This window comes from Sapajus apella, unplaced genomic scaffold, assembly GCF_009761245.1.
Source record: "Sapajus apella isolate SASKATOON/1434 unplaced genomic scaffold, GSC_monkey_1.0 scaffold49, whole genome shotgun sequence".
In the NCBI taxonomy this organism is placed as follows: Eukaryota; Metazoa; Chordata; class Mammalia; order Primates; family Cebidae; genus Sapajus; species Sapajus apella.
This window is the reverse complement of record NW_022436989.1, coordinates 11,215,296-11,229,393: the sequence shown is the minus strand read 5'-3', so window position 1 is coordinate 11,229,393 and position 14,098 is coordinate 11,215,296. Positions and strand designations below refer to the sequence as shown.

The window sequence follows — 14,098 nt, the reverse complement described above, 5'->3', positions numbered from 1 at the left end:
TTGCCGAGGCAGAGGGATCGCTTGAGACCAGGAGTTTGAGACCAGCATGGGTAACATAAGAAGTCCCCATCTCTCAAAAAAAAAAAAAAAATCGTTAGCCAGGCAGGTTGGTACATGCCTGTATTCCCAGCTACTTGGGAGGCTGAGGTGGAAGGATCACCTGAGCCCAGGAGGTTGGGGCTGCAGTGAGACATGATTGATGTATTCCAGCCTGGGTGACACACACAGACACACACACACACACACACACACACACACACACACACACAAAGGTACAATTGCAATTAAATGTCTTTTCATGGGTGGCTCCTGACCAAATTCCCTAAGCAAGCAGTACATGAATGAGCAGAGAGGCCACAGGCTTACCCTCCTCAGTTAAAGGCAGGAGCAAGCATGGGCCAGACAGAACTCAAGATGTGAATTGGGCAGATCCTCAGGTCCGGCGCTGAACTTGGCTTTGATGAAATAAAACATTACATTTCAAGGCTGGCAGAGAGGAATGAGGGTGGAAGAGGAATCTAGGGCCTTTTCAGGAAGCCATGGACCCTCCTGCCCACACTAATGGGTAGGGGAGCCAGGCATTTTGCTAGGCTTGCTACATTTCTTGGCAGGGTGCTCTGCTGCAAAAGCCAAGAATTCTAAGCTAGATTGAACAGCCAGACATGATGTTAAACATTTGGACGTGACGTCCTCCCTCACAGATTAGCTAGAGTGTGGGTCTGCTGTGCTAGAGACTTAAGTGAGTATCTCCCTCGTTGTGAAGCCTACTTATCACAGTGCTGTATTTTAGGATGAGTTAATTATTTTCCTAAGCATACATATGCATTTTATCATCGTGCCAATGTAGGTCAGCCCAAAAGAAGTGATAAATGTGTAAAACACACACTGGATTAGCTCAGGACAAAACTAGTTTACCGAAAGATGACAGATTTCTTAACTAATTTTATGAGCCATGCAGCTTTTTATTCTAGCAGAGACAGGCATTAGGAATCTTATAAAATTAAAATTTTTAATTGTTGTCTGATAGCTCCAAAGGGCTAAGATCTCAAACAAATGTGTGTAGGTTTTGTTTTTGTTGTTGTGTTTAGAGACAGGGTCTTGCTCTGTCACCCATGCTGAAGTGCAGTGGTGCAATCCTAGCTCACTGCAGCCTTGAACTCTGAGGCTCAAGTGATCCTCCTGCCTCAGCCTCCCAAGTAGCTGGGACTACAAGGGCAGGCTATCACCCCTGGGTAAATTTTTTTTTTTTTTTTTGCAGAGACGGGGGTCTCAATATGTTGCATGGGCTTGTATCTTAACTTTAAAGCAGATGGGATGGCACACGGATTTGAAGTATTAGCTGGTTTGGAGCGTCTGTCTTTTAAAGCAACATTTTACTTCACCACAGGGTGGTGGAGCAGGGGCCATCCTAGAAAGAAGAGTGTGAGTTTTATGGGATAGGGTTTGGGGAGGTGGCTGGAGGAGTTCGGGTTCATTTGATCTCTGTGGTACACAGACAGATAACCAAGGAAAACGTCCAAACAGTGAAGTCAAGTGCTCACGGCACTAAAACACAGAGGGACCCTGCTGCCTGATCGTTGACCTTTGTTCTCATTGACTTCAAAGAACTTCTTGATTTCTACCTTAATTTCATTATTTACCCAGGAGTCATTCAGAAACAGGTTGTTCAGTTTGCATGTAGTTGTGCGGTTTTGAGTGAGTTTCTTAATCCTGAGTTCTAACTTGATTGCACTGTGGTCTGAGAGACTGTTTTGATTTCAGTTCTTTTGCAGGAGTGTTTCATTTCCAATTATGTGGTCAATTTTAGAGTACGTGCCACGTGGCACTGAGAAGAATGCATATTCTGTTGTTCCGTATATATCTATTAGGTCCACTTGATTCAGAGCTTAGCTGACGTCCTGAATATCCTTGATAATTTTCTGTCTTGTTGATCTGTCTAATATTGACAGTGGGGTGTTAAAGTCTCCTGCTATTATTGCGTGGGAGTCTAAGTCTCTTTGTAGGTCTCTAAAACTTGTTTAAGAATCTGGGTGCTCCTGTAGTGTGTGCATATATATTTAGGAGAATTAGCTCTTCTTGTTGAATTGTTCCCTTTACCATTACGTAATGCCCTTCTTTGTCTCTTGTGTTTTGTTTTGTTTTGTTTTGTTTTGTTGAGACACAGTCTCGCTCTGTTGCCCAGGCTACAGTGCAGTGGTGCAATCTCAGCTCACTGCAACCTCCACCTCCCGTGTTCAAGCGATTCACCTGCCTCAGTGTCCTGAGTAGGTGGGATTACAGGCACGCGCCAACATGCCCAGCTAATTTTTTTTTTTTGTATTTGTAGTAGAGACAGGGTTTCACCATGTTGGTCAGACTGGTCTCGAACTCCTGACCTCATGATCCGCCTGCCTTGGCCTCCCAAAGTACTGGCATTATAGGTGTGAGCCACTGCGCCCGGCCTTCTTTGTCTTTTTTATCTTTATTGGAATAAAAGTATGTTTTATGTCCCTCCTTCCTAGAGTTTGTCACCAAGGGATGGCAGAAGTTGACAGGAGGAAGACGTTTGGACATTTGGTTTTGGATTATATTAGGTTATGGGGTTCATGGCCTTCACCTCTTTCAAAATATTTAGTTTCTACATGAATCCAGCTTTAAGTGACCGAAGGAAGGCCATACACAGCTTCATTTCTCAAATCTTTGGAATTTTTCCTTGAAGAACTCTCACAGGGAATGGGGCTGTCTTGCTTCATAGTTACTCTTTCATATACATGATCTCAAGAACTGCCTGATCACTGCTAGGGTTAAACTAATACACTAACCGCCTAAAGTGCTGAAAGGTCCAACAGGGGCTTAGAACCTCACTGCAGATCCTACATAAGCAGATGGTTCTGTTTCCAGAAACAGCCCAGCTTCCTGACTATCTATGGCCAGTGCCTTGGAGAGGAGCCAGAGATCACCCCTTAGTGGGTTCTTTGGCTGGACCTGGAAATCAAATTGACACCAGGCAGATTAACAAGAGAATAGTATACAGATTGTATTGGTTTTATATGTACATGGGAATGAAGGGATGAAGACCACCTTTTTCTAATTTGCACAAAGATGTATTTGGCGTAACAAAACGGGCAAGAATTATCCCAAATCTCTTTCCACTTTTGTAGTTATATCCATATTTTTCTCTATAATTTAGCTATGCTATGGGACTTTTAAACCTTATCTATAGTAGGAAGATGAGGCTAAATGGTATGGTCCTTTGCATTTTGATCCCTAAGCAAACAGTTGTTGCAGCCTGGGCAACAAAGCAGGAGAATCGCTTGAACCTGGGAGGCGGAGGTTGTAGTGAGCCGAGATCGCGACACTGCCCTCCAGCATGGCCACAGAGCGAGACTCCGTCTCAAAAAAAAGAAAAAAAGAAAAAAAGTTCATCTCTGCTACCAGGAAGCACTTACTCAACTCAGAAGACACCCTGTCAGCCTTTCACTATCAGTCATCTGTTTTTTAATAGACCCGTCAAATTGGTTAAGCTCCAGTGAAACAAAGGCTAAAGTCTGCCTCCCGGGTTCAAGCAATTCTCTTGCCTCAGCCTCCAGAGTAGCTAGGATTACAGGTGTGCGCCATCACACCCAGCTAATTTTTGTATTTTTAGTCGAGATGGGGTTTCTCCATGTTGGTCAGGCTGGTCTCGAACTCCTGACTTTGTGATCCACCTGCTTTGGCCTCCCAAAGTGCTGGGATTGCAAGTGTGAGCCACTGCTCCCGGCCTAGTATAATATTTTTTTAATGCTTAAAAGCCTTTCGTTGATCCTCCATTATGTCTCTGCAACAAAAATATTAATATAAATTAATATTTCTGTGGCCTTCAATTTCTGTGGTCTTTTTTTTTTTTTTTTTTTTTTTTTTGTTTGAGACGGAGTTTCGCTCTTGTTACCCAGGCTGGAGTGCAATGGCGCGATCTCGGCTCACCGCAACCTCCGCCTCCTGGGTTCAGGCAATTCTCCTGCCTCAGCCTCCTGAGTAGCTGGGATTACAGGCACGCGCCACCATGCCCAGCTAATGTTTTGTATTTTTAGTAGAGACGGGGTTTCACCATGTTGACCAGGATGGTCTCGATCTCTTGACCTCGTGATCCACCCGCCTCCGCCTCCCAAAGTGCTGGGATTACAGGCTTGAGCCACCGCGCCCGGCAATTTCTGTGGTCTTAAGGCTTTAAATGTGCAAAGATTCCTTCAATTTAGTTATTTTTACAAGTCTTTTTATTGTTACCATGATCCACATACAATCGAAATAAATAAATTTAATCTTTTGTAAATCATTGTTAAACAAAATTTTATTGGAAATTATCATTTTAATGAGGGGGGGTATTTCAGAGGCTTTATTAAAGGAGGCTCTGCAGGCATCAGCCCGAATTTCATTTACTTGGGAAGATGGGCTTTTTATATACCTCAAGGCAATGCATGATATTAAAGGATGGGCCAGGTACAGTGGCTCACAGCTGTCATCCCAGCACTTTGGGAAGCCGAGGTGGAAAATTGCTTGAGCCCAGGAGTTCAAGACCAGCCTGGGCACTATAGTGAGACCACCATCCCTACAAAAAATAAAAGAAATAACTGGGTGTGGTGATGCACACCTGTAGTCCCAGCCATTCAGGAACAGACCTTGGATCCTTCTCAATTTGTTCCAAACCTGTTTTTGTATTCATTATTCCCACATTTCTGTTCCTGGATGGAAGCTTCCATATCTGCTCTTGGCGCTATTTGAAATTCCCTAGATTTCCTTCCTGGCTTCTGGACTTAGGCTTTTCATGTGTTCCTGATCCTACACACTCCCTTAATTTGGATTCTCCTGTCATTTCAGGTGATATTTCCCACTACAGCCTCTTGGCCTCACCCCCAATACCCCTTTCCCATCAGAACAGCCTGGACCTTCCCCTACGGTAAAGTAGAGACAGTTAAATGGATTCTCAAGAAGTGCTTGGACTCATATCTAGCAAAATTACATGGCATTTAACCTTTGACACAAAAAAATGCAGCTTCTAAGAATCTATCTAAAGATACACTGTGGCAAATATACAAAAAGACATGTACACAAATGTATTCACTGAAGCATTATTTGTCAAGCAGTATTTCCTAATAAAAGAATTCTTAGGTCAGGCACGGTGGCTCAGGCATGTAATCCCAGCACTCTGGGAGGCCGAGGAGGGCAGATGGCTTGAGCTCTGGAGTTCAGGACCAGTGTGGGCAACATGGCAAAACTCCATCTCTAACAAAAATACAAAAATTAGCCAGGCATGATGGTGTGCACCTGTAGTCCCAGCTACTCAGGAGGCTGAGATGGAAGGATTACTTGAGCCTGGGAGGTAGACGTTGCAGTGAGCCAAGATCGCACCACTGCACTCCAGCCTGGTGACAGAGCGAGACCCTGTCTCAAAACAAAAGAAAAAAAGAAAAAGAAAAAGGAAAACAATTCTTACTAATAAATACAGGAGGAATGATAGAACTGAAATATCACCATTTTTCAATTCCTGATGAAATAATGGATCTAAGCAATGACCATCAATAGCTAGACACTAAAATCATCTGATCAAAGACTGATGGGAACTTCCTAACAGATGGATCAGGCTAACAACATTTGAAACCACTCACTGGTGTTGATGTCATAAAAAGAAAAGCAACCAGACATTTTCTGTCTCCTGATGACTTATAATTGGAACTACGTATCACCTGTAAAGTCTTCAGGCCAAATAATTAAACCTGGCTGGATCTTATTAAACCTTTAAATCTAACAGTTAGTTTTGAAGCTTTTACAGATTAAATGAAGTCTGAGATTTGCTTCAAAATGAACCAGTGGTGGGGAGGAAGTAGGTGAGGCGTAGAGGAAACAAGATTGACCATGTGGATAATTGCTGGGGCTGGGCAAGGAAAGCATGGGCATTTATCACACCATCTCTCTACTTTTGTGTATGTTTTAAATTACCCCCAGATAAAACATTTTTGGAAAAGTACTCGGTTGGATTCAATAGCTTCTTTTAATTATTATTTAAAAATCACTTCAATTTTCTTGCTTGCTCCAACCTGCCATAGAAATTCCTGAGGTTTCACTTGTCGCTTTATAATGAATTGTGTAAACACAAGCTGGAAGAGATTAGCTACACACGAGAAGGGTTGGTTAAATATTGAGACTGGCTTACTGAGAGAAGCCTTTTAATGAATCTCAGTAATTTTGCAAGAGAAAATATAACAATGAACACTACGAGTTAGACATCATTCTTTTGCACTTTGCTAAATATGTGTATGTAATTACTGTCTGACTCTCACTGGATATATACAGCATATACATATATACTATTTATACATTTTTACTATCATTTTGCCTCTACATTTTACATAATTTCAGATTATGTGGATTTACATAATTTCAGATACATTTTCCTCACATCAAATAATTCAGTGTTTTTTTAGTACTAACACCATAATCTGCAAGCCATAAAAAATGTATTTCAAAAACTAGGCTATCGCATCCTTTGAGCTATTGAGATGAATTTTTTTTTTTTTTGGACATGGAGTTTTGCTCTTGTTGCCCAGGCTGGAGTGCAATGGCACGATCTCGGCTTACCACAACCTTAGCCTCCTGGGTTCATGTGATTCTCCTGCCTCAGCCTCCCGAGTAGCTGGGATTACAGGCATGTACCGCCATGCCCAGCTAATTTTGTATTTTCAGTAGAGATGCGGTTTCACCATGTTGGTCAGGCTGGTCTTGAACTCCCAACTTCAGGTGATCCACCCGCCTCAGCCTGCCAAAGTGCTGGGATTACAGGAGTGAACCACTGTGCCCGGCCCATGTGAATTAATTTATACTCCTCCTAAGATCCCTCCCATCACTAAGATTCCTTTATTTTATGACAAAATCATAGTTCTAGAAGCTTGTTTCTCCCACCTGAAAAGACTGGATTTGGGACATGATCCTGTAGAACTTCAGAGGTAAGCCTGGTGAATCTAAGCACAGGGGGTCTGGAGGGTGAAAAAAACCAGTTTGGTGCTCATAGATGGGACTAGTATTGGGGTTGGGGGGTGATTAGGTCAAAGCAAGAGGATTCAAAGGGGAAATGAATTCCTTCAGCTTGGGGAAGATAATCAGAAGAGGTAGATGACGCCATCCATGACATTTCCTGGGGAAGCAGATGTATGTATAAATGTGAGTGCTGTGATTTTGTAAAGAATGCATTCCTGAGATGTTGCATAATTTAAAACCTACATATTTGGATTAATTTTCTCTGGGGAATAGCAGGACATGTGTTCTCAGGGTTCATGAATGTATAATCCATTGTGGCATATTTTTGCTTTAATTTTTAAAATTTATTATTGTCACAGGTTCTGTGACAGAGTTCTGGTTTCTAAATTCATAGCATATCAAGGTTCTTGATAAAGTTCCTGATGCTGTTTTATCATATCTAATGTGTATTCCAAAATGGTTGATTCGGGGGCACATTTTTCTAGCACTAGCACCTCTATTTAATGGTTGGTTGGAGAGGGGTCTAAATTTTCTAAAATTATGTTGAAAAATAATACAGCAACAAAATAGTAAGCAAAATCACTGCCAGAGTATTTCTTAGCTTGAAACACTATGATTCGCATTGATAGAATATGTTATCTATTTCTGTTTAATCAGTTAGCCCTGCTAAGTAGAAAGAGCTTACAATTCATGATCATGATTTTAATAGTTTTTAAAAAAAATGTGGGCTCTCTATATATACTGTATATAACATTTTGCATATAAGACTTAATTTTGCCTGGGTATGGTGGCTCATGCCTGTAATCCCAGCAATTTAGGAGGCTGAGGTGGGAAGATTGCTTGAGCCCAGGAGTTCAAGACCAGCCTGGGCAACATAGTGGAACCCCATCTCTTAAAAAAAAAAATTAGCTAGGCATGGTGGTGCACACCTGCAGTCCCAGATACTTGGGAGGCTGAGGTGGGAGGATCACTTGAGCCCAGGAGGTCACAGCTGCAACAAGCCATTATTGCACTATGACACTCCAGCCTGGGTGATAGAATGAGACTATGTCTAAAAAAAAAAAAAAAGGACAAATTTTTATATCACACTATTTCTAAATTTATGGCTACATTATACCATATAAACATGGCTTCTTAGGTAAGAAAAGAGGACAATACAGAAGAAAAAGAGATTGATCCTACCAGAAGTGATCCTTCTATCTGCATAACTCTCAAGCAGTTGTGGCAAATAATTTGCAATATCTACCCTATTGTTCTGAAACTGGTTTTCACAACTTTTATTGGGAACACCATTCCCGCTCCTGCATGATCAGTTTCTCCTCTCCACGGATCATTCATTACCAGCAGTCAGTGGTGTGCTGGTAAATGTTTAAGATCTTGTTCTTTGCGGGAAGAAGGTCCTAAGTTGTGGCAGTTGCTCTGGACAACTTCAAGGTATCACCGTGGAAATTATGTGCAAAATCGGCTGTCACGAGCCAGTATGAGCTAACGCCAACACACCACTGAGTGTTCTTCAAACTTCGGATCACAGCCCATTGGTGGGTCTTGCAAACATTTTAGTGGGTTATAAGCAGCATTTTTAAAAATCAAAAAGTAGTTTGCTTTACACATGAGTATTGTTTTGTTAAAAAAAAATTTTTTTTTTTTTTTTTTTTTTTTGAGACACAGTTTGGCTCTGTCACCCAGGCTGGAGGCCAGTGGTGCAATCTCAGCCCACTGCAACCTCCGCCTCCTGGGTTCCCGTGCCTCAGCCTTCTGAGTAGCTGAAATTACAGGCATGCGCCACAGGGCCCAGCTAATTTTTGTATTTTTAGTAGAGACAGGGTTTTGCCATGTTGGCCAGGCTGGTCTTGAACTCCTGACCTCAAGTAATCCACCTGCCTCAGCCTCCCAAAGTGCTGGATTACAGGCTGGCCACTGTGCCCAGCCAAATTTTTTGTTTTAATAATTTTAAGTACATATGTAGTAAGTCTCAATGGAAATGTAATTCTTATCATAGGCCACTTAAAAAACAAAAAGTCTAAAAGTCGCCAGTGTAGTCTCTTCTCCTTTTAAAAACAAAAACAAGGGAAAACCTGAATCTCCCCTTTGCTCCACGGTCTCCTCAGCTATAATGCTGCCCCTCTATTCCTCCTCAGAGCAGAAAGCTTTGAAACATTTACGGTCACGGTTTCCACCAGTTCTTCACCTCACATTTTTCAACCCACTTTAGAGTCAGAGTCAGCAATGACTTTCATGTTACTAAGCCCATTGGTCACTTCTGTCTTCCTTGGTGTCTCAGCACACTTGGCACAACTGGCTGTTCCTTTTTTTTTTTTTTTTTAGACGGAGTCTCGCTGTCACCCAGGCTGGAGTGTAATGGCCCGATCTCAGCTCACTGCAACTTCCACCTCCTGGGTTCAAGCGATTCTCCTGCCTCAGCCTCCTGAGTAGCTGGGATTACAGGCACATGCCACCATAGCCAGCTAATTTTTGCATTTTTAGTAGAGATGGGGTTTCACCATGTTGGTCAGGCTGGTCTTGAACTCCTGCCTCTGCCTCCCAAAGCACTAGGATTACAGGTGTGAGCCACTGCGCCCGGCCTGTTCCTCTTTGGCATCTGTGACAACATTCTCATCAGATTCCCATGGTTGACCCTTCTCAGTCCCATTTATTGGTGTTATCTCCCCAGGGCTGTCCTAGGTGATGTTCTCCCTCTATCTATTCTCCTGGGTGGCCCATCCAATCCCGTGGACCGCGTATCATTCTCCCCTCATGCTTCAGCCGTGCTGATTGGTGGTCTTTGTTTCCCGAACACGTTTAATACATTCTCAAGACCCTCGGGGACTTTGCAGTAGCTGCTCACTCAGGCTGGAATGCTCTTCCCCACCATCTTCATATGGTTGTTTCCTTTCTTTCATTCACCAGCAGCTTAAAACTTTGCTTCCCCTGAGAGAATTTCCTTGTCACCCAACTAAGGTTGCCACTCAGGTGCTCCCAATTACATATATTAATCTTCTCTAAAGCACATTACTACGTGTGTCCTCAGCTAGAGTGTAAGCTCTCTTGAAACCAGAACAATCGGAACTCCCCGCCCTCATGGAGCTTATAGTCTTATGATGGGTGAAGTAAAATAAAATAAAAAAGGCACCTTCTGTAGTCTATTAGAATGACAAATGTTAGAAATAAAGCAAGGACGAGTTGATAGGGAGTGTGTATGAGTGAGTTTCAGGAGAGTGTTTACAATTTAAATATTGGTGGTCAGGAAGGGGCCCACTGAGAACTGACATTTGAATAGCCTTGAACGGGGAAAAGGAAACGCTGAGTAAAGGTTTTAGGATGGGAGTGTGGCGGGCCTGCGGGAAGGACAGCAAAGTCAGTGTGGCTGCTGCAGAAAAAGGGAGGAGGAAATAGTAGAAGATAAAGTCACAGCGTGTGAGGTTGGGGCAGATCATGAAGTGCTCCTGTAAGAACTGGATCTTTACTCAAACAATGAGCAAAAGTTAGTAGATGGGTGGCCAGACCCCAGTGGCTCACAGCTGAAATCCCAGCTTTGGGAGGCTGAGGCAGGTGGATCACTTGAGGTCAGGAGTTCGAGACCAGCCTGGACAACATGGTGAAACCCCGTCTCTACTCAAAATACAAAACTTAGTTGGGCGTGGTGGCAGGCAACTGTAGCCCCAGCTACTCAGGAGGCTGAGACACAAGAATTGCTTGAACCCAGAAGGCAGAGGCTGCAGTGAGCCAAGATCACACCACTGCACTCTAGCCTAGGTGACAGAGTGAGACCGTCTCAAAAAAAAAAAAAAAAAAAAAAAAAAAAAAAAAGGTAGGTTTTAGTAAGGGATTAACATGATCTGAATTATGTTTTGTCATCATCTCTCTGGCTGCTGTTGAGACTAAATTGTAGAGGGGCAAGGGCAAAAATAGAGAGACCAATGAGGCTATTGCAATAATAATGTAAGAGATGTGGGACTGTATCTAGAGGGGCCCATAGGTCCTTTGCATGCCAGTAGTATTCTTTACTGCTGTGCCTTGCCATGATACACATTCAGTGCATATTTGCTTATTTAAAATGGCACACCGGGCTCATTGAACAGTGCCAAGTTAGGGAGATATTTCTAGGAATACATTCTTAGGATTTATGGATATTTTAATCCAGATTTTCTTGTTAACTCTGCTCTCTGGCCCTTTTACTCAGCCCCATTTGCACCTAAACACCACTTACCAAAGAAACACAGCATTTATGTGTGCTTATGTCAACCTAGTTTACCTTTGTAAAGAAGTGCTAGGTAGACTCAGGGCCCAGCTTGGTGTCTCACGCCTGTAATCTCAGCATTGTGGGAGGCCAAGGTGGGAAGATCTTGTGAGCCCAGGAGTTTGAGACCAGCCTGTGCAACATAGTGAACCCCGTCTCTACAAAAAAATTCTAAAAATTATCTAGGCATAGTGGTGTGTGTCGATAGTCCCAGCTACTCCTGAGGCTGAGGTTGGATGATCACTTGAAGGAGACCTTGTCTCAAAGGAAAAAAAAAAAAAAGAGGCAGAATTGTGAAGATAGTCAATGGCTCCTGACTTTATCAATAATCTAACATTTCAACCTAACATTGATACCTATTGTATGCAAAGCATTACATTATGGACTGGGCAATGCGTAAGACAAGTTCCTTTTCTGAAACTACAGTCGAGATGGATAGATAAAACACACAACACACATCAAAAGGTAACTACACATCCAAGGCAGTGTGTGTCCAGGGTAAATTAAGCTATTCAGATTGGATCTTGGAAAGTGCATCAAACTTGGAAAATGGGTAAGGAGGAGAGAAAAGCAACAGAGTATCATAACATGAGTTTCCAGTTATGGGACTTGTAATGAATTCCTTAATTAAAATAAAAAATAATAAAAACAAAAGCCAGGGAGGAGAAAGCCCATGTTGGTGACTCTAAAATATCTCTTTCCAAATAAACGTGGATAAAAGCCAAGTAGAGAAGGTAAGAACTTCAAGGTCCCTAATCCAAAACAAACAGTAAGCAGCCAGCCATTCCAAGTGGCTGACATGACTTTAACCTTATTTGTATTTCTGGCTGGTGTTTTGCAGCCAATAGGTCAAACTGTCAGTCATTGCGGGCCCCTGAGAAGTTGGCTATTTACGGAGCATCTAATACGCACCGAATGTGCTCCATACTGCTTAAGTTGTTCCCTAAGTCAGGGTCTAATTTGGAGAGAACACCAACACACAAGGTAACTGGCGCGTGACGCAGAGTGGCCAGTTATCCTGCGTGTTACCACTGACGGGACGGGGCGCTTGGGACGGGCATCGCCCAGCGTACTGAAGCCTGCCCCAGCGTTTTACCCACACCCAGAGGTGTGTGCTGTCAAAAAGCAGCGCCTCCGAGTCCAGCTCTCTCTTCAGCACTGTCTGGACTCCGATCCGAGGCAGACGAGGAAGTAAGCTCCGAGAAAACGCTGGCGCTGGCCCCGCGCACCTGGGCGCCCCGGGAAGGCCGGCGCTGGGTCCAGGGAGGCGGGGCCTGCACGGTGACCTCCCTGGTCCTGAAAGGTCCCAGCCGCGAGCGCTCTCCCTCCTAGACCTGGAGGCTGGAACAGCCGGGTGGACGTCGGCCTACTTGCTGCGGGAGAGAAAGCCTTTCTCTTCTTTCCTTCCCATTTTCCTACCACCTCCCCAACTCCACCCTCGGGACAAAGGCAGCCAGATCCACCCAGGACACGTTTGTTTGTCTTTATCACTCTGCTCGTCCCACAGCGAGCCAGTCGCGGTCCAAGGCCCCAGAGGCTGTGCAGGAGGTCGGGCTGGGTGGCGGTCAGCGGCGGGGCCCTGGCCAAAATCCAGCAGAGTCGCCAGGACGCCCAGACACAGAAGACGGGGCGCGGGGAGGGTTGGGGGAACCACAGCGGTAAGGCGCGCGAGCCGGGACGTGAGCGAGGACTGACTCCTGTCGCTTCCCGTAGCCGCCCACGGACGCCCGAGCCGGGAACCCGGACGGCACCTAGCGGCGGACGGACAACCTCCTCCGTGGCGCGCCTGTGACACCAGTCCCTGGGTGAGTCGCGAGACCCCCGGCCTCGGGTGGCGGCAGTCGCTAGGGGCGTGGCTGTGCTGAGGGTCGCGCCAGTGGAGGATGGCATTCGGATGTCACGGCTCCTAAATCACAATTTGATGGGGGGACAGTGTCTAGTTCACCCTGACCCGCAGGTCCTCACCGCGGCAGAGCCCAGGCTGGGTGGCGGGGACGCCGCCTCTGCGGGCGAGGCGCTCCGGGACACAGGGGAATATCAGGAGTCGCGGCCTTCCTGGGACATCCCTGGCTGGGCTCAGGCTATTTGCCCTGGGGTGTCTCCTCGCTGCAAACCCACCCCACCTGGGCTGCTTTCTCACCTGCTCCCCCCTAGCCTGAGGCCGAGCGCCACCTCCAAGTGGAGGAATCTGGGGAAGTTTCCTTCCCGGAATTTGTAGCGACAGTGGAGTGACCTCCATTGCCCTCCCTGCCTCTCACACGCTCTTTAGGATGCCGAGTCATTTGACTGCAGCATTAAACATTACAAAGCGCAAGTCATGTGACTTCCTCTGCCCCTGTGTGAAACTTAAGTGATGGCTTCTGGTGACGCAAAGTGTTCCTGCTGGCGGGACCTGTCCCAGGGGATACTTCGGGGGTTGCGTGATTTAATGCAAGCCTGTGGCTTAAATTGGGTCACTCGCTGGTTATTATATATGTGTGTGGCAACTCGACATCCATTCTTTTTTGCTCTTGTTCTTGCTTCCTGAATGTCACAGAGCCAGAGTTTTGAGGTTTTGACTAACGTGTTAAGTTAACGACACAGGCTGGGCTATATTTAGGTGGTAAGCCAAGAGGGACACAGTTTTTTTCCTTAATAAAGGAAAACTAATAGATTTGATCAGTGTATATTGTTGGTGTGTAGTGTAATGACAGAATTGCTGGAAGTGAAATACAGGAAGCTCTAGTTTCATTTCCCTTTCAGTTCTGCTTAGAGTCATCAAGTTTTTTTTTTTTTTTGAGACGGAGTTTCACTCATTTTACCCAGCCCAGTTTACAGAAGTAAAAACTTAAATGAATACTTCTGGTAATTATACAGGACTGTTTGATTAGTATT

General features: G+C 44.6%; 2 protein-coding genes across 3 annotated transcripts in view; one reads left to right on the top strand and one right to left on the bottom strand.

The window, feature by feature from the left end:
• Nucleotides 1-11,518: 11,518 nt before the first annotated feature.
• LOC116526028 lies at nt 11,519-13,537 on the bottom strand. Its single transcript, XM_032242274.1, has 2 exons — nt 13,365-13,537; nt 11,519-13,130 (listed from the first exon to the last, which is right to left on the bottom strand). Exon 2 carries the CDS (start codon nt 13,112-13,114, stop codon nt 12,377-12,379), a length of 738 nt encoding a protein of 245 aa, XP_032098165.1. The 5' UTR covers nt 13,115-13,130; nt 13,365-13,537; the 3' UTR covers nt 11,519-12,376.
• The window catches only part of LGALS8 (galectin 8), a 24,277-nt gene continuing 22,924 nt past the window's right edge, over nt 12,746-14,098 (top strand). The window contains exon 1 of one of the 2 annotated variants that reach the window (XM_032242273.1): nt 12,746-13,029. The gene's annotated coding sequence lies outside the window, so the exon portion shown is untranslated. The remainder of the gene's footprint in view (nt 13,030-14,098) is intronic. The other variant, XM_032242272.1, reaches the window with a different exon arrangement.

What these genes read in the sequence shown, in the direction of transcription:
- LOC116526028 (XM_032242274.1), bottom strand. Translation starts at nt 13,114, where the DNA reads ATGCCATCCTCCACTGGCGCGACCCTCAGCACAGCCACGCCCCTAGCG.